General features: G+C 35.2%; 2 protein-coding genes across 2 annotated transcripts in view; one reads left to right on the top strand and one right to left on the bottom strand.

The window, feature by feature from the left end:
* Positions 1–739: 739 nt before the first annotated feature.
* LOC132543929 (jmjC domain-containing protein 8-like) lies at positions 740–5908 on the top strand. Its single transcript, XM_060207482.1, has 9 exons — positions 740–804; positions 2180–2272; positions 2665–2716; positions 2903–2999; positions 3261–3329; positions 3827–3946; positions 4676–4743; positions 5385–5519; positions 5760–5908. The coding sequence occupies exons 1-9, from the start codon at positions 740–742 to the stop codon at positions 5838–5840; spliced, it is 780 nt and encodes a 259-aa protein (XP_060063465.1). The 3' UTR covers positions 5841–5908.
* A 4777-nt stretch (positions 5909–10685) lies between these two features.
* Positions 10686–20986, bottom strand: part of LOC132543916 (GPI inositol-deacylase-like) — a 48499-nt gene continuing 38198 nt past the window's right edge. Inside the window, exons 21-27 of the mRNA XM_060207468.1 lie at positions 18002–18092; positions 14652–14745; positions 13351–13551; positions 12890–13019; positions 12377–12516; positions 12107–12208; positions 10686–11196 (exon numbers count right to left, since the gene is read on the bottom strand). Of these exons, the coding sequence (XP_060063451.1) occupies positions 11010–11196; positions 12107–12208; positions 12377–12516; positions 12890–13019; positions 13351–13551; positions 14652–14745; positions 18002–18092 (945 nt within the window). The 3' untranslated portion in view covers positions 10686–11009. The remainder of the gene's footprint in view (positions 11197–12106; positions 12209–12376; positions 12517–12889; positions 13020–13350; positions 13552–14651; positions 14746–18001; positions 18093–20986) is intronic.

The raw sequence follows: 20986 nt of genomic DNA, 5'->3' as shown, positions 1-20986 counted from the left end.
CATGTAGCTGGTGCTCTTTTCTGCTGATCCTTGGTTTCATGATAGTATGCTGTAGAGACCTTGAATGTATCACTCAAGTATGAAAATGCAGAGTTCAATAAAAATTACATTACTGTGGTAAAAACTTATTAGCTATTGAAACAGCTATGAAAATGACCATGGATATATCACTGAGGTCTTTTTAGCAAACAAAACAGCTACAGTATTACTGTAGTAAACATTATTAGCCATTGAAAGTGCAATAAAAAACATTTTTTAAATAAGTTATTGATGGACAGAAGAATGTAGCAAATTGAACTGCAATGAACACATGCACCTATATACAGTAGTAAAGAGCAGCTACTTAAATGGACTCTTATAAGAAGAGTAATAAACATATACGTTATCCAAACAGAAAAGTCCCTCAAATTACCCGACTATCAGCATAAGCACCATATATGTATATTCATCTATCCATGTCTGTCGATGAAATAGCGTGCAATCTTTCCTGCTTTCTCTTTACAAACCGGAAGTGAAATCTCAATGAAGAAGACGCTTGAAATATTAATAGTGTATGTTTTTGTTCCACAATTATACATTAATTGATAAACAGTAACATAATATTCTCTATTCGAATATATTTTTCTTGACTGTCGTTTAATAATAAAGTAATATCCTCTCATTCTAAACACGTTTTGCCTGTTACCTATTTGTATATCCGGTTTGATCAAAATCAATAGTATGTTTGTGTTGACCCGCCATGTATGGATTCTACTTTCTGTTCGCCTTGGTGATTTATTTCCTTGAGATAGACGATGGTGGATGGTAAGATATATATCCTGTGCGATTGAATCGAAAACTAATACTTTTCAAACTTTTAGCGAATGTAACTCCAGAAATAGTCATGTTGATGGTATATATAGCCAGATAATGTAACCACGCCTGTCCACGTGTACACATACAATCACTTGTCGCTTTGAATATAATGTGTTATGTGTTCCTTTTCATGTTGAGTGTATATAGTAATTTATACTTAACAACACGTGGCCTTGGTAAAACGTATACAAACGGCCTTATAAATATGATAAGGCTAACATTTTTGTATATCATGTACAAACCAAACCAAAACAGATTACAAATGTATTATATATAAGTTTAGGTCCATATATTATACCACTCCCACGTGGTCTATTCAGATTTCCATAACCAGTTTCAAAAAGAAACTTAGGGACACCAATGTAGCCCATTAATGTACAACCTTCTAATTATGTTTCTTTTAAATTCTTATTATTGTACCCTCCTTTTAATATTCTAATTCTTTATACTTATTAGCCTTTTCACACTGTTGTAGAAACATTAGTTTTGATTGATACAATTTGCACATAAATGCAGATGTAAAAACAATAATGTACAGTATACTTATTTGAAAGGGTGTTAGTTATTGATAGTCAAGATTCCTTCTTTTGTAATGAAGCCAAGTTTTAGCAACTGGTTCATATAGAAAACAATCAGTATGCATCCTTGGTCTGGGTATCTTTTTGTTAAATACCCACTGTTTTTGATAAAACTGGTTAATCATGATGTGTGAGATTCAGACCACTTTTCCCTAGGACATGGGTTTAAGGTGGCAGCAGGGGATGATGTCTGTTCCATTAGTTGTCTCCTCACCGATGGTATATTGATTTGGTGGAGTTTTCTCCAACACTCAAATCAACATTTGATCCTGAAGCAGCATCGCAATAAAAGCTCTGCAGAGCTAATATTGATTATTGACCTTCATTTGTTCATATATCCACTATGTAGACAACTTGTAGGGAATGTAGTCATAAGATTTCCAAAATCTAGATAATTATACACCAGCTTGTATACCTGGTCACAGCACTACAACATCCATAATCAATTTAATCTATAAATGTATCACGAAAAAGAATCCCATTCGAATATCAACAATTAATTTGTAGTCTACAGTGATTTAATATCAGGGTGGTTTGGTGGCATAATAGTAAGACACTTATTTGCCTTATACCTAGACCACTAGGCTTCAATGTGTAAAGGTATGCTGACTGCATGGTTTTTTGCTGGGTACACTGGTTTCCTTCCAATGTAAGAGTGATAAATATGAGCCAAATTTTTTTTTCTTTCTCATTTGTTGTTAAATAGATAAAGTTTATTTATATAAAGATTAGATGTACTGTTACAGGTCAACAGATAAGAATTCTATGATAGCTATGCCTGGGCCATGTACAATAGATGTAAGAGATGACAGCATCACACAGAAAGAATTCCTCCAAAGGTTGGTCTGATTGAGATTTAATTGCCTGCCATTTTCTCCCATGTCATTTATTGGGACGGGGAGCTAATCATATTTATCTCACAATATGCCCATGCCTGATAATTTAGCCCATCCAGATAGCATTAAAATCATAAGCCTAATGCCTCTTCATTGTTCAGAAACATGTTCATTATCTGACATCAAGTAAGAAGTAAAATGTTGTCACTATTGCAGGATAATTTGATATATATGTAGATTAAGTGTTAACCCCTGGTAGTTACATCTCAATGGCACCATAGCCTTTTCCATTCTGAGTCAATGTTATCACTTTAGCATTACACTTAAAACAGTCATGTTAACTTATCAATGCATTGTATGACTCCTAATGAGTTCATGTTTCATCTTTATTTCAGATATGCATTTTCAAAACCTTTAGTCATCAGAAGAAGAGGAAACAAAAATTATGTAAGTATCAATGACATGATATGATAGGTCTGTTGAAGAATTTGAGATTTTCTTTTCTTTTCAAAATTCTTAAGTTACATTTAGAAGATGCATTCAGAATAGTGTTTTGGTACATACATAATTATGTAACACTATCTTCATATATCTATCTAAGAGTAAGTTTTATTTTCCATTCCTCTTTTCCAGAATTTTTTAAAATCTTGTCGTAAGAAGAAAATGCTTGAAAAGTATGGATCAAAGAAAATACGTTTAAGTTCTGCAAATACTCACTCGTATGAAAAAGGTAAGTTTGATCATTTTCACGTTAGTCCCAAAAAATGTGTGAACAAAATCTTGACATCAAATGTAGTATGACAAATTTTTATCCATTAGCGTAAAACTGACAGATTCCAACAAAGAATCAATTTCAAACTGAAATCTCAAGATGCGAAGTTATTATTATTAAATTATATATAAAACGATTGCAGTGTGTTTGACAATGACCTGTTTTGTATGATACATGTAATATCAATGTATGTCATGGATGATATCTTGAATTTTTCAGTTGATGTATCCTTACAGTATTATATAGACAATGTATTGAAACCTCAAACACTACAGATGTTAGGCAATGGTAAGTATAGGTATTACACTATATATAGGTCCGAGTCTAAGAACAAGACAGCCTATGTTTGTTATAGTTTGGCAGAAATGCCAATAATTGCTTCAAATCCAGTTGTCATTGACTAATCTGACAATAAATTATAGGTTATGTGTTGGTTTCAAATATATCATATAAGGTATTTGACATTTAGTTTTATGTTTCAGAAATAAATGTATAAAACAGTTCTTCAAATGGTAGAAAAAAATATGCGTTATTCCCTGAAGGTTTTAATAACATTTTCTTAGAAATTTAAAAGACAGTATTGGGATTAAGTGAGAAGAGTTCCATCTTTCCATGAATTATACCTTTACAAACAAACAAACCAGCAAGCAAGCACATACACACACATCCTTACACACACTCACACACTCACACACGCACGCACGCACACACGAAAATATCGATCACATATATATAGTCCGTTTTGACTTACATTAGGCTAGTAATTATATGTGTACATTTTACAGAAACATTTTACTGGTTTGGTGATAATAACTACACAGAGTGGAAGGATTTGTTTGAACAATACTCAGCACCTCCGTACCACCTACCTGATAAGACGGGAATATACAGCTTCGGGCTCGCAGGTCAGTGAAGATACTTGAAAAACTTGAAAAGTCTTTTCATTATTTTCATCAAAGGAAAATAATACATGTATTTGGTATTTTTTGATGACACTAAAAGAGTTTGGTATATAGAATGACACCTATCAATCTTGTCCTGTTGAATTTAGAATCAGTATCTTATCTTGAGAACTGCTCATTAGCTTTGGTACATATCTAACGCATATCTTAACATCAAGTTTTACACCTTATCATATTAAGGTGGTACAAATTCACCAAACAAGGATATTTATACATTAGAAAGCCAGCACATGTCTTAAACATTTTCCTGCTCAGGATGAAGTTTTTTAGCCATTGAACTATCTTGAATATTGGTATGACATTTGAAGTTTATCTGCATATTGCAGCTTTATAGTGTTATATGATCTGTCTATCTGATAAGCTGTGCCATTTATACTTTCATTAGGTATATTTCCTTAAGATTTACTTTTAAAGAAAATATTTGATACTGAAAATTTGACAGGTCTGATATTGCTGTCATCATGGTCCAAGGATACTGAATTTGACTGGTCTGATATTGCTGTCTTAGTTCAATGGTGTTATAATGATATTTACATTATTTACTGTAGCCTTGTAGATGTAAATAATAGACAGTGATTTGAATATTACTTAGGAAATGCTGTTTTAAAATTTCAATATGTTACTTATATCCACAGTATAGGCATGACTGCATTTGTTTATATTAATTGACAGGTGCAGGAACTGGTGTACCATTCCATTTCCATGGCCCTGGGTTTGGTGAGGTGATTTATGGTAGAAAGGTATTGTAATTGAAACCTGATGGAGGCTCTTTTATCATTCAATAGGAACAGCCGTACATGTACATTAAACTGTGTTGAACTACCTTTACTACTCAGTGGTTTAGATACCAATTATTGTGTCGCCTGCAGAGCTGGTAGACACTTAGGGATCACTTTGTCCATCGTCACACGTCGACGGCGTCCGTATGAAAGTTTTCCAGACTTTTTTCGGTTATGCTTAGAAGGGTACAGATAAAGTTTGATTCCTGGCTGTCTGTATCCCTTCTTGGCAGAGTAGTGCCCCTTTGAACTTAGAAAATTCTCTGGGAATATTGTTTTCTGGACTTTTTCATGTTATCATTTGAGTTATTGAAATGAAATTTGATGTATGGCTTCATTTTGGAAGGGTACAGATTAGTTTTGACATCCAGTTCGATTTCTTGGTGACCATGACACATTATGCAGACGACACATACAGTTCCAAGGAACTCTTGTATAGTTATGTACAAACTGATTTAGATACTGATAATATGAAGTTTTACAGTATGTCTTAGATAATATACTGTAGTAAGTACTGATGATTTCAGCTTATGTATTATGTACTAGACTGTTTACACAGTATTGTTTATCTATTAGGTAATGTATGGGTATTTATATTCCAGCGTTGGTTCTTGACACCACCAGAAGAAAAGCCAAAATTTCACCCTAACAGAACAACATTACAGTGGCTGATAGAAGATCTACCAAAACTCAGCCCTGAAGATCATCCGTTGGAATGTACTATTGGTCCAGGGGAGGCATGTACATCTTTGATTTTTACCCCAAATACTGTTTTACAAAACAAAATCTCTTGCATAAGAAAAATCCAATAAATCTTTATGTATCAATTAAATTTTGCTCTCAGAATTATTCTACACATTTACTAGTCGAGAAATAAATGTTTTACGTATTACAAAGGTACTCTCTGCATAGATATACATTATGTTTAAACCAGTTGTTAAAAGCTGGATTGTAATTTTGAACTACTTGTATTGTAGATCATCTACTTCCCCGACAGATGGTGGCATGGGACCTTGAATATTGACACCAGTGTTTTTATCAGCACATTCCTGGGTTAACATACAGATTCAAATTTTTTTTTTACAATTGTTTTACATCCTTATTTTAATTTAAAAAATAAATATTGTCCTGTTTTTGTGCTTTCATAGAGATGCTACTGTTCTTTTAAATTTTATTTGTTTTCTCCAACGCTAAGGACTGCCTCGGAGAATCTAACCTGGAAACTATATGGACCATAATTGTATACAACATTCCATTATGTGCTTACAATATGCCATTGTCTGGCTGACTGGATGTTGATAATTTTTTGTGTAAAAGTGGTCACCAATTTACTCTCACACATACACTGCCCATCCAAAAAAAACCTGTGATATATATTGACTTGTTTGTATATGAACTAGTGCGACTTATTTTGCCTCCTTGAAGTAAGATGCAGGGTTCCCCCCCACCCCCTCCCCCTGGAAAAAAACAAAAAACGTTTTATAAAATTTGTTCAACATGATCACTCTGAGTACAAATGAGTATCTGGATGAGAGTCTGAATGTGTGTTTATGTTTTGTTATGTCTTTATATGATAATGAAAATTTGAAAAAATAGAAAATTACAATAAAAGTGCAAAGTATTTGTCTGAAAAAGTGTTGAGGGAATTATGAATAGCAGTGTATAGGTATCAATGAAATACAAGTGTCATTAAATGTGGGCCTTTATTGTGACCAGTGATATACATGTGCAATGTACAGGCTAATATTCTTTGTTCAACTTGGTCACCAAATCTTTCTGTGGAGATAAAATTCGACTCTTTTCTCACCAAAAGTCACCTAACTTGCTCAACATGTACCCTCAACTTGGGTTACACAATTCCTGTTTATTTCAGCAGCTTTTGCATTTTATCTATAATTACTGAACTTGCTGCACAAATGTATCACAAAAAAGAGGACATATCAGATACTAGAATTGGGTCAAGGACTCCTCTACAGCAGAACCTACTCATGGACATTAGTTTAATTTCTGCAGCTTAACTTTCTAGCGACAACAAATTTATTTACTTGGTAAATATATTCCACGCACATGTCACTTAGGATTACAATATCGCATGCTTCAGTTAAGATTTGTTTCTTCATAATTTATGGTTCTTAAAAGAAATTTCAGTTGTATAACCTAACCTGTGCTCCTTTTACATACCATACCTAAAGATATTTAACATAGGTCATGCACTCCTCTGTGCAGAGTTGAGGCTCCGTGCTCATATCTGAAGCATGCAATTAATTAGAAATTATCCTTAAATGGATAGTGTAAGTGTAGGAAGGGTCTTGTACTCAATTAAAAAAAGATATTAGCACAGACAACTGAAACAAATGAATTTGGGTATTCTATCTAAACACAAGGTTTTAACCTTATTCTAAATAAAGACAAATAAAACAGTAATCAATCATATTTTTATTTGACATCTGTCTAATATAAAATTTGAACAAGTACTATATCTGGTTAATTATAAAATGAAAAATTCATTGATTCTGTATACCTATTATCATAAACACCTCGCAATGAAATTGCAAAAAAAAAACCAAAAAAAAAAATAAAAAAATAAAACAAAAAAACAAAAAAACTCTGATTGTATTGCAGGAAGATCTTCAGGCAATCTGAACATTTATCAGAACAACATATCATTGTAAAATAAGCACCTGTTTAATTAACAAATAAATTTGTAAATCTCTAATGTGAGGTACAGCCTTCAATTGATTCCCAAATAGCTTACACTGCACTGCTATTTATAGCTACTTTTACACTAGTTATTCTAGTCAATATCTACTAAAGGAGGGGTTGGGGTTCATCTTAATTGTCTAGTCAATGTATGAATGGCGAGGTTAACTAAGTAGTCTCGTCAATATCTACTGGATAGGGGAGATTAATTAATTAGTGTTGTCAATATCTACTCAATGGGGAGCTTAACCAAGTAGTCTTGTCAATATCTACTGGATAGGGGAGGTTAATTAATTAGTGTTGTCAATAACTACGAAATGGGGAGGTTAACCAAGAAGTCTTGTCAATATCTACTGGACAGGGGAGGTTAATTAATTAGTGTTGTCAATAACTGCGAAATGGGGAGGTTAACCAATTAGTCTAGTCAATATCTACTGGATAGGGGAGGTTAATTAATTAGTGTTGTCAATAACTACAAAATGGGGAGGTTAACCAATTAGTCTAGTCAATATCTACAAAATGGGGAGCTTAACCAAGTAGTCTTGTCAATATCTACTGGATAGGGGAGGTTAACCAATAAGTCTGGTCAATATCTACTAAATTGGGAGCTTAACCAAGTAGTCTTGTCAATATCTACTGGATCAGGCAGGCTAATTAATTAGTGTTGTCAATAACTACAGAATAGGAAGTTAACCAAGTAGTCTTGTCAACATCTACTGGATCAGGGAGGTTAACTAATTAGTCTAGGCAATATCTACTGAATGGGACATTCATTTATTAGTCAATATCTTGGGAATTGGGAGATTCAACAATTAGTCAAGTCAATATCTACTAAATGAGGAGGTTAACCAATTAGTGTTGTCAATATCTACTGAATTGGGAGCTTAACCAATTAGTGTTGTCAATATCTACTAAATTTGGAGCTTAACCAAGTAGTCTTGTCAATATCTTCTGAATGGGGCGGTTTAACCAATAAATATGATGTTTCAGAGTCTTGAATTCTGGGCCCCCTTTATTGAATTGAGAAGTAGACAACAAACGTCCTCATTGAAATTGTGCAAGTTCCCTTTCTGTTCATATACTATAGGTCACAATTATATGTTAAAGGTGAAATGAAAAAAAACATATTTTAGATAACTCTTGCCTAGCATGTGTATTGATTGAATATCTGATGGAAGCTTTTCAACATTATAAACAATTTTCTTTACTGACAATATGCTATTTAATTTCTATGACAGGATAATAATACAACACCTTTATCTACGTTTAGTTTTACACACTCTCTCACACCACATACTTAATGCACATTAACCACTTTTATCTTTATATACATATGATAACATTCACTGATAATTATACACTAAATAACATACAACATATTGTTAATACACTGTTTTGACATTTGATACCAACGAGAATGTAGTGTTAAGACTGCGAGATTTCAACATGCATATATAGGTACACAAGTTATAACACATTTTATTCAGTAGAGTATTCACGGGTAAATAACATAGCTACTATGATTTGATTACTTGTATGAAACATTTCCTTTGTGAGGATAAATAGAAAATTATACCATTCCATTAAAATATGACTGATAGATTTCTCAGGAAACAAAAGACCACAATGGTAAAGCTAAATCTTTTGGTATTTTTTTCTCAATAAAATTTGACTTCAATTTTATCGTTTAAGGATTGTATATAAATATTGTATGTTCATTTCATGATGAAAAATTCTCAAGCAAATTATGTTTCTTTAGCATTTTATGAAGTACTGTAAAACTTTTCAATAACTTGTCATGTTGCTACATAGATTTGCTTAAAATCTAGTGAATAAGTATTCCCAGCAAACAAATTTCCATTTAAAGAATAATTGGTTAGAACAGTTTATCAGTTGTTGGAACATAATTCAGGTACATATGGTATAAAGTAAAACAAGAGGTCCATGGGGCCTGTATCACTCACCTGGTTTAGTTTGCTGAAAATGATTAACTTAAACTAAAAGAAAAATATTTAAAACAAGCCCCCAAGGATGCTTCAGACCAAATTGGGTTAAAATCTTTGCAGTCGTTGATGACTTATAGCAATATATAGGAAAAGTTGACAGATGTCCAAGGACGACAGAGCTAAGTTCTCATTTTATTGGTCAAGCATAGCATGTTGAACATTGGCACTTGTTGTTTGTTATATCAAGATGTTGACTTTGGAAGGCATTAAGACCAAAAGAAGACCAACCGCAGAAATTAACAACACTAACAAATACATTTCACATGACCATAAGCTACAAGTGTGTACAACTATTTGCACTTGAGTAAAATTAATTTCACTTTCATATAAAAATCATGTGCCTGATGAATGTTTTGACAAATTAAAGACATTTGAAACTTCCTTCGTGATGTAAACCAAGTAAGTATTTCATATACATTAAATGTAGCAGGCAGTGATCGATAGCAGGCTTGCTGGCCTACATACATTTTGTAGTTATGAGAACATCAACACAACATACTTGCAGATTAATATTTGTAATTATTCCTAATTCTTTATGATTAATGAATTAATTTTTTTATAAATAAAATACACATTCTGTTATACAATTTCCTTGTTTTTTTCTTATTCTTCATTAGTTGACACACAAATGCACAATGTTATACATGTATATAGTAGTTTTGACAATGAATTCTTAATTCATGGTCTTTCATTATAACTTAGAACTGATATAAACATAGTATTTTCTTTGGTCCCCAGAACTTAATTGTAACCGAGTTTTACAGAGTATGTCGTACATCTTACCCATAACATGACACCCACAGAATTAATGCCACCTGACATCATTAAACACTTCAACACAAACATTCGAAACAGACTTAATGACAATATATTAAATGTATAACATGTTAAACTTAACAGTATTTAATGGCACAGACACTGCCACACCAATTGTGCATCAGTAACTATGGTAACACATAAACAGCATAGGCAGGATTTAGATTAAAGCACAAAGCATCACTTTCTGACAGGAAAACAAGAGGATGAAATTTGGTATTGACTTCCTCATGTTTTACACTGAAACAAGATGACACTTTGTCATCATCAATAACTTTATAATAACAGACTTTAACAGTATGAAGTAAAACTCTGGATATAATGATAAAAACAAATCAATGAAAATGTCACCTGTGTTTCAGGAATTATAGTAGCATAATGTGAAACTTCATCTCTACAAAATATAACTGGAATTTAAAATAGAAATATTAAAGGCAAATTCATAAAAATTTTGCTTGAACAAAGCATTGAATGTCATGTATGTGTATATCAAAGTGTCATATCTATATTTCAAATAGTTATTTGATCTTTATTCAAAATTTTTTTTGTCATATGAAAATCCTTCAACACATTGCTATACTGTGGTTTTCAGGGAGTCATGACCTGATTTAAACAACAAAGTATGGTAAATTATTGTACTTAATATGAAACAATATTTTCTGTGGTTGGCTTTTTGTGACCACACAGTGTTTGTAAGCTGGCTGTTTATTGGTTGATGTCGTTGGGACTGGTTTGTTTGGGTGGGTTTATCCTACACATGGCCTGACAGATGGCTATGAGAGACAGTGTAAACACAATGATGTAGGGAACACGGAATAATGACACAGTGCCATACAACAGCATTACCACAGCTCCACCATAGATAAGGAAGTACCACATTCTGTAGTTTATTCTGCAAGATAAAACAGAGTAAATTATGACCGACTCAAAATACCATCAAATAGTGGCAGGTTATTATGAAACAAAACTGCCATGAAGTAAAATATTTTTTTAAAAGTAGAATTTCTAAACATTTAAAAATGAGTTACTAGTGCATGTTTCTACATCATCTATCTATCCTTCTGCTGCCTTACCTTTGTGGGAAAGGGTTGCCTAGGAGGACTGTTCCGGTTGTCTTACCTTTGAGGGAGAGGGTTATCCAGAAGGAGGACTGTTCCTGTTGTCTTACCTTTGAGGGAGAAGATTGTCCTGAAGGAGGACTGTTCCTGTTGTCTTACCTTTGAGGGAGAAGGTTGTCCTCAAGGAGGACTGTTCCTGTTGTCTTACAGTTTAGGGAGAAGGTTGTCCAGAAGGAGGACTGTTCCTGTTGTCTTCCTTTTGAGGGAGAAGGTTGTCCAGAAGGGGAACTGTACCTGCTGTCTTACCTTTGAGGGAGAAGGTTGTCCGGAAGGGGAACTATACCTGCTGTCTTACCTTTGAGGGAGAAGGTTGTCCAGAAGGGGAACTGTACCTGCTGTCTTACCTTTGAGGGAGAAGGTTGTCCGGAAGGGGAACTATACCTGCTGTCTTACCTTTGAGGGAGAAAGTTGCCTTGAAGGGGAACTGTTCCTGTTGTCTTACCTTTGAGGGAGAAGGTTGCCTAGAAGGGGAACTGTTCCTGTTGTCTTACCTTTGAGGGAGAAGGTTGTCCAGAAGGAGGACTGTTCCTGTTGTCTTCCTTTGTCAGAGAGGGTTGTCCAGAAGGAGGACTGTTCCTGTTGTCTTACCTTTGAGGGAAAGAGTGCCTAGAAGGAGGACTGTTCCTGTTGTCTTACCTTTGAGGGAAAGAGTGCCTAGAAGGAGGATTGTTCCTTTTGTCTTACCTTTGAGGGAGAGGGTTGTCTAGAAGTATTATTGTTCCTACTGCTATAACCCCCAATGTGGCTGGAACAAGGTTAGGATCACCATAGAGTAGTACGGAATATCTGTAAATTAATCAACCAGGATTTGTTTTACTATATTTCCAGTATGAGGTTTGGATAAAGTAAAAAGAATTACACCAATTTTCTACCTTATTCAATGGTGGAGTTTAAATGAATACAGTAATCACTATATGCACCTTTATTTCATAATAGTACAGTAAAGTCACTTACTTGGTATTTTTGGCCCAGGTGATTAAGACCGGTACACTAATGACAAGAATCCAAAGCCACAACAGGTATACAGAGAAGTAGAAGTGGAATCTGCTCAATTCCCCAACTGACCCTCGAGACTGGTATTTTAATGTCAGTAGCTGTACAGATGATAGTATTAAGTTATAACGACCCTCAAGACTAGTATTTTAATGTCAGAAGCTGTACAGATGATAGCATTTATTTATCATATAACACAGTAATGCTATTGGTGTTTAAAACCTTTGAAAATATCAAAATATCTGCTGCAGGAACAGAATTTTCAAAATCATGTTACATCATTTTTATGTCGCTAAGAAAACTTTTAACATATACAGCTGAATCTGTGAGGTAGCTCCATATATGCCAATTATTGTCATATTGAATACAGAAATACATTTCTAGGAAATCCTCCTTCTGTGTTGTTTATAACACACTTAACATAGGAAACAGCAACTATCTCCATTAATGTCTAATTTGTTTTAAAATACTTACTTTAATAAAAATAACAAAATAAATTATAAGGATTCCAAGAGAACTACAGATGACGGCTGAATTTACTATAGCAAAGCCCACCAGGAATATCTCCACATTTCTCCATAAAGACTCCATATTTCCCAATAATCTGAAAGTTCAAATCAAATAAATTAAATGAAGTTTGTGTGATAAGACATCTTTACCATGAGGTCCCCAATTTATTTGACATGTTTTACTAGTGTCCATGTTTGTAAGGAAAATATATACTCAATGTTTGTAGGAGTTTGTTGTATACATGAAGTTCTTTCACAGCAATGAAAATTAGGATATAAAGTCTTTATTGAATAATATCATGTAATATTTAAGTAATCTGTCCACCCAATGATGTTTTTATCTGTATATACCAGTAAATATATCCCATGACCAGCAGGAAACACTAAGGTACTGGTATCTCATTTTAAGAGGTCAAAACTACACACCTGGTAAAGAGAACACCTGCCACAGTGCTAACAACAGCTAACACCTTTGTGATGACAAAGCACTGGAAATTAACTAGGCCAACAGAAATGAAGAACAGCAATATCGGCAGGAAACGTAGGTTTATTCCCTGGTTATTGAGAAACAGAATGTCCAACTCTGGTAGTCTGACCACTCGACTGGCTTCTTGTATACTTGGGTGCCTATAATACAAGGGAGATGACTCTTACTGTCATGATGCCATACATTTATCACATCAAAATTTCAAATCAAACACAGATAGACTAAATATATTAAGAAATAATGTATTGTATTACTGACTGGACTATATAAAGACAAGAGGCTTAAGGGCCTTTACTGTCACCTGAATTACGATGCTGTTCTTATAACATATAGAAATAATCTTGTCAACCAAGTAAGATAACCAGAACTACACTGAATGTGTAATTCAAACAAAAACTGTACATCACATTATCTGCCATCTCCTGCTAAAGTGTCTATACATGTTTGAATTGAAAGAAATTACAGTTCAAAATGTATTTTTTCCATATGAACTCTTCCATACATGAAGAGTGTTTAGTAGATTTTATCATATCAGGATCTTTGTTTGAGTCAATATGACCACTTTTGGCTCTGTCCATCGACCTCGAGGTCATCCATGATCAATATGTGAATATCACTGAATTCTTATCCTATGCTAACAATTCTTAACAAGTTTGAACTATTCCCAATCAAAAACAAACAAATTATGCTCAAAAATTTAATTTTCCAACATAAACTATAGTAAATTTTACTCCTTCCAGAGGGGGAAATGTGAAACCCTGAAGTCATGAAATTGACAATTTTGGTAAAGCTCCTTAAGACCTTTCTATTCATGCAGAATATTTAATTCTACCATAAATAGGTATTGAGAAGATTTTTGAAATTTCAATTAATTGGCCCCACCCTTCATGCCCCTGGCATGTTGGAACTATCTAATTTACAATTTTGCTTCATCTTTGGCTGAAGAAGGTTTCAGCTAAATGTCAATGAAATTGGTTCTGAGATTTCGAGAAGCACTGAAAAGTGTTTAGAGTTTATGATGCATGTTGAATGACTCACAATATACAGTAGTAGACAAAAGGCAACAACAGAAAGTCAATAAGTCATAATGATACTGGCATTTTTTTTAAACATTAAACTTTTGTTGTACTATTGATATAAATTAATCATCGTGTGAAACAGATATTGCCCACACTGATTCTTGCTGTAACAATTTCTGTTACTCAGTATATACTGATGGAGTAGGACACACTGTACTTACTGAAGAAGTCCCAGACACAACATCACTACTGGGATCAGTTTGAATGGCTGGGCATTGGCTGCAATGGCGTCCAGAATACTTGGACAACTACCATCTGTAACATATAAAACAAAGATTTCTGAATCTATTCTCAATACAGTCTCCGATACTCTAAAATTAAATAACAAATAAGCCTAATGGGCCTGTTTACTCGTCTGTCTCTTTTTTATTGAACTGAATGTAACAATTAAACTGTATGTTATTAGTGGGATGTATATCAGTATTTACTTCAAGCTGTGTGATTGTGATTAAATGAAGGCAAAAATCAGCATAGTTTTGTAGACTTCACAATCAAATGTTTCCATCAACTTGAGATCATGGTGCCTACAATCCTTTTTACTTTAAGAATCACATTCACATCATTTGGAATAGACAAACATTGGTTAAAATTGGTCTAATACAACTATAAAACAAAACAATCAGGTAAATTTCAATCTCCCCAAAGAATTATGTGCCAAAGGAACTGAGTCCTGGACACTACGTTTGACAGACCATTTTATACCATTTGAATTTCATCCAGTGACATCGTGTACTCCAAAGTACATCAGTATTTCATTATTGCTGATCCCATGTCCAAAGTATGAAGTTCAAATGACGTTTTCAGTACTTTAGGAAATGGAGCCAAGACAAATGTTTTCTTAAATGTAAGTCAAAAGTGAAAATGTAGTGACCTACTTTTGGTCCATGACATATCACCTCTTTTAGGTCTACTACGGTAATAATCCATGTATGACAAGTGATAAGTAGTGTAGGAGATAGTGCCTGATGATAATGTCTGAGAGCCTAGAGTGAAGGACAACCAGAAAGACACAAATTTATTGTCACACAAGAGTGGTTCCAAGTCGGGGACAAAAATATAGGGCAAAGTTGTTATCTTGGGTTTGGGTCAATTAAAAAATAGACAGCATCTGATCAGAAAGAAATGGACAGGAATATATGATCCAGAGGGATAAGAAATGCAATGCTGTAGCAAAGAAGTTCGAGTAAAGTGTCTTTACCACTATTCTTATAAATCATTTTTCTCAAAAAGTGCATAACTGATCTTTTCGAAATAAGCAGTTGTTGAGGGGTTTGTGACAAATAATTTCTGTTTATGGTAATTTTTCATATTCATAAAATTCATGTTTAAGCTATATACAACTGAAATACCATCCTATATTGTATACCACTTTCAGTAAAACTATGAAGAAAATATTACTCCTCCCTATTAGAGATTTGATACTGTTGACCACTACAAGGTTAGAAGCTGTAAGAGATTGAGATGCTTCCTTGGCGATATCGAACGTGGGTTGCTGAAGTCATCAAAGTCAAGGACTATATGAAGGAGGGAGTAGTGAACCAGCCTCCGTTAGTGGGAATTTCCCTTTAGTTGAGCGGTAAAATGTCCACCCAAGGGTCGCTAGTTCAAACCCCAGTTATGGCAGGGTGGTTTTCATTACTCTTTCCTATTACAGATAAAACTTATTTGCTGAATATTTTTCAAATTGACTCATTTCATTTTTGTGACACATTAATTTGTTAGTATTATTGATATTACAAAAATAAGATTCACTTCTCACTGGCCAAAAACATAACTGTGATCAGACTGGTCAGCATAGAAGTGAATGGGACACATGAAGAAGAGGTGATTTCACAACTCAGTGCACAGGCACAAAAGTTAAAACCAGAGAAGACAGCAGTGAGCTTAGTTTCTTATCACTTTCTATCATATACATCACTGAAATGAAGTGACTGAAAATGCCAGAACTAGATGAAGAACAGGTCGTAAATAGATCCAATATGTAACAAAACATGGAGGAACGGACATTTGTTTAAAACGTCTCCAAAGAATGAAACAAAATTTGATATTAATCTTCATCCTCTTAAATGGGTTTTCAGCCATGTCAGTTGAATACAAGGTAGTTGTTAATTTTAAAATTGATTGTACTAATAATTTAACTAGATGTTGATTGGTTCACTGATGTGTGAAATTTCACTGACAGAATCAGTAGGTGTAATGTATGCTCAATTAAACAATATTGTATTTATGGAAGTACATATATTCAGGAAATATTGAGCATTGTCAGGTCTTTTATAGTTTTAGGCTATGGACATTAATTTTAAATGTATTAGATAAGTGCTGTGCTTCTATATAATTGAAACTAATAAGAAACCATGGTACACAGTGTATAAAATCAACACTGGCTTAACAGGTAAAAATCAACAGAAACTGACAGGTGAAAATCCATTTACTCAACGAAAGAGAGAGAGGTATTTTATTGAGTTGATTAATTAGTGGGCCTCCCATTCATCTAGTTTGTTACTATGTACACCAATCAATGGGTAGGCTGTCACACAGCCCCTCCACTGGATCGATGTACAGTCTACAGTGAGACAAGTAGCATGATATCCGCGTTCTCTCCGCAAAACCATTTTGATTCACTGGTCTTAAGCAATGTATCTTAAGTGTTTGTGATACATGCGGAAACGCCATAAAATGTAAATATGTTATTGACAAAATCTGCTCAATTAATTTATAGATTATCAAGCTGGCATTGTTTGACTCGGGTACATAAGACCAATACTGCCTACACAACCATACACAAATAATGGTGTCTTCATGAAAGAGCTGACACATTTAACAAAGACACTGTAGGACTTGGGAGAGCATAGTATGATAATAGTAACAATGACAAAAAATCAATCCAATTTTCCCAAAATACCATCAATCTGTATTGGTAATTGATAATAACTACTTGTTACTTAATAGTAAATTTTGTTTACTTCTATAAAATTTTATATCTTTTCTGCTGTAAGTGAAAATTTTGTCCCCAATGATGTAACACCATATGAATATAGGTACTTAGGCCTAGTGATGGTGTGTTACACTCTGTGGTACTCAACCCTAGTGGTGGTATGGTACTCAGCCCTAGTTGTGGTGCAATACTCAGCCCCAGTGTTGTGGTATACAGCCCAAATGACAGTGTGATATTCAGCACTAGTGGTGTTGTGGTACTGAGCCCTAGTGATGATGTGGTACTGAGCCCTAGTGATGATGTGGTATTCAGCCCTAGTGATGATGTGGTATTCAGCCCTAGTGGTGTTGTGGTACTGAGCCCTAGTGATGATGTGGTATTCAGCCCTAGTGGTGTTGTGATACTGAGCCCCAGTGATGATGTGGTATTCAGCCCTAGTGGTGTTGTGGTACTGAGCCCTAGTGATGATGTGGTATTCAGCCCTAGTGGTGTTGTGGTACTGAGCCCCAGTGATGATGTGGTATTCAGCCCTAGTAGTAATATGGTACTCAGACCTAGTTGTGGTGCCATACTCACCCCTTGTGATGATGAAGAGCTGTTGTATCAGGCCCAGTAGTAATACAGCTACCATGTATGCAGGAAGGAGAGGGCCATAGAATCTTACCAGCTGTAACATAAAGGACAGTACATCAAACTTAAGTCATAGTGATCAGCCATTTACATGGAAAATACTTCTCAACTGAATGTGGTCATCTTTTATTGAGAAAACAGGTAAAAAGCAAAGGATCACAGACACAATAATTGCTTCCATACATAGCTGCAGTACATAATAAATTGTAGTTGTGGTTTCTGAAATAAATGTAATTCATACTCGAAGGTCATTCTGAAAGAATCTGACAAGAATGGAGATTCCCTCACAGAGGCCACTGTTACAAGATGTTTTTCATACCAAACATTTGCCTGACATTCTTTATATCTGACATCTACAAAAGACTTGGGACACCTCTATTGTCATTACAGCTATCAAATTATTTTTCAATGAAAACTAAAAACTTAAAAAAAAAAAAAAAAAAAACCACAAAAAGACAGACTATGGTATGAGATTTAAAGTGAACACAGAATGTTACCAAAAGAGTAGCAGTGATTCACTAGGTATAACTGGTATATACAAATGTATCAGTGCCATCAAAATCAAAAGAAAACCCCAATACCACACAACAACAAGGTCAACCACAAACACCCAATAGCACACAACCACAAGGTCAACCACAAACACCCAATACCACACAACCACAAGGTCAACCACAAACACCCAATACCTCACAACAACAACGTCAACCACAAACACCCAATACCACACAACAAGGTCAACCACAAACACCCAATACCACACAACCACAAGGTCAACCACAAACACCCAATACCACACAACAACAAGGTCAACCACAAACACCCAATAGCACACAACCACAAGGTCAACCACAAACACCCAATACCTCACAACCACCAGGTCAATCACAAACACCCAATACCACACATCAACAAGGTTAATCACAAACACCCAATACCACACAACCACAAGGTCAACCACAAACACCCAATACCACACAACCACCAGGTCAATCACAAACACCCAATACCACACATCATCCAGGTCAATCTCAAACACCCAATACCACACAACCACAAGGTCAACCACAAACACCCAATAGCACACAAACACAAACCACACAACAATACCACACAACCACAAGGTCAACCACAAACACCCAATAGCACACAACCACAAGGTCAACCACAAACACCCAATACCACACAACCACAAGGTCAACCACAAACACCCAATACCACACAACAACAAGGTCAACCACAAACACCCAATAGCACACAACCACAAGGTCAACCACAAACACCCAATACCACACAACAACAAGGTCAACCACAAACACCCAATAGCACACAACCACAAGGTCAACCACAAACACCCAATACCACACAACCACAAGGTCAATCACAAACACCCAATACCACACAACAACAAGGTCAATCACAAACACCCAATACCACACAACCACAAGGTCAATCACAAACACCCAATACCACACAACAACAAGGTCAATCACAAACACCCAATACCTCACAACCACAAGGTCAATCACAAACACCCAATACCACACAACCACAAGGTCAATCACAAACACCCAATACCTCACAAGGTCAACAAGGTCAACCAATCACCCAATACACACACAATACCAAGGTCAATCACAAACACCACCCAATACACACAACCACAAGGTACCACACCCAATACCACAACCACAGGTCAATCACAAACACCCAATACCACACAACACACAACCACAAACACCCAATACCACACAACCACAAGGTCACAAACACCCAATACCACAATCACAAACACCCAATACCACACAAAGGTCAACACAAGGTCAATCACAAACACCCAATACCACACAACCACAAGGTCAATCACAAACACCCAATACCACACAACCACAAGGTCAATCACAAACACCCAATACCTCACAACAACAAGGTCAACCACAAACACCCAATACCTCACAACCACAAGGTCAACCACAAACACCCAATAGCACACAACCACAAGGTCAACCACAAACACCCAATAGCACACAACCACAAGGTCAATCACAAACACCCAATACCTCACAACCACAAGGTCAATCACAAACACCCAATACCTCACAACCACAAGGTCAATCACAAACAAGGTCACAAACACCCAAGGTCAACCACAAACACCCAATACCACACAACAACAAGGTCAATCACAAACACCCAATACCACACAACCACAAGGTCAACCACAAACACCCAATACCACACAACCACAAGGTCAACCACAAACACCCAATACCACACAACAACAAGGTCAATCACAAACACCCAATACCTCACAACCACCAGGTCAATCACAAACACCCAATAGCACACAACCACAAGGTCAATCACAAACACCCAATAGCACACAACCACAAGGTCAACCACAAACACCCAATACCTCACAACCACAAGGTCAACCACAAACACCCAATACCACACAACCACAAGGTCAACCACAAACACCCAATACCACACAACAACAAGGTCAACCACAAACACCCAATACCTCACAACCACAAGGTCAATCACAAACACCCAATAGCACAGAACGACAAGGTCATCCACAAACACACCATGACAATATCAATCATAAACAAGAAGGTGTGAAAGAAATTTCAAGTCAATTTGAGGCTAAAAAAAACAGCTGTTTTTTTAAAAAGCATTGCTGAACAAAATTGTGTACATATTTTAGATAACAGGGGGATAAATCGAAAACTTTGCAAAGTCAGCATAGGGGCATATTTCTATGTTGTACTGGTCATTCCCCAAAATAGTTTTAAAAAAGATCTGTTGTAAACTGAGTGAATGTATATCCAGACAAAATTGTGCTTATTTTCTATATAAAAGGGGGATAACTCTCCAAAAAGGGTGGAAAACTGAGTTAATTTGGGCTGCACATCCTTATTTTGCACT

This window comes from Ylistrum balloti, unplaced genomic scaffold (assembly GCF_031769215.1).
Source record: "Ylistrum balloti isolate Yb309-2 unplaced genomic scaffold, AGI_CSIRO_Ybal_v1 Utg369772, whole genome shotgun sequence".
Taxonomy (NCBI): domain Eukaryota; kingdom Metazoa; phylum Mollusca; class Bivalvia; order Pectinida; family Pectinidae; genus Ylistrum; species Ylistrum balloti.
The sequence above is the reverse complement of the archived record's forward strand: the minus strand, read 5'-3'. Positions and strand labels throughout refer to the sequence as shown.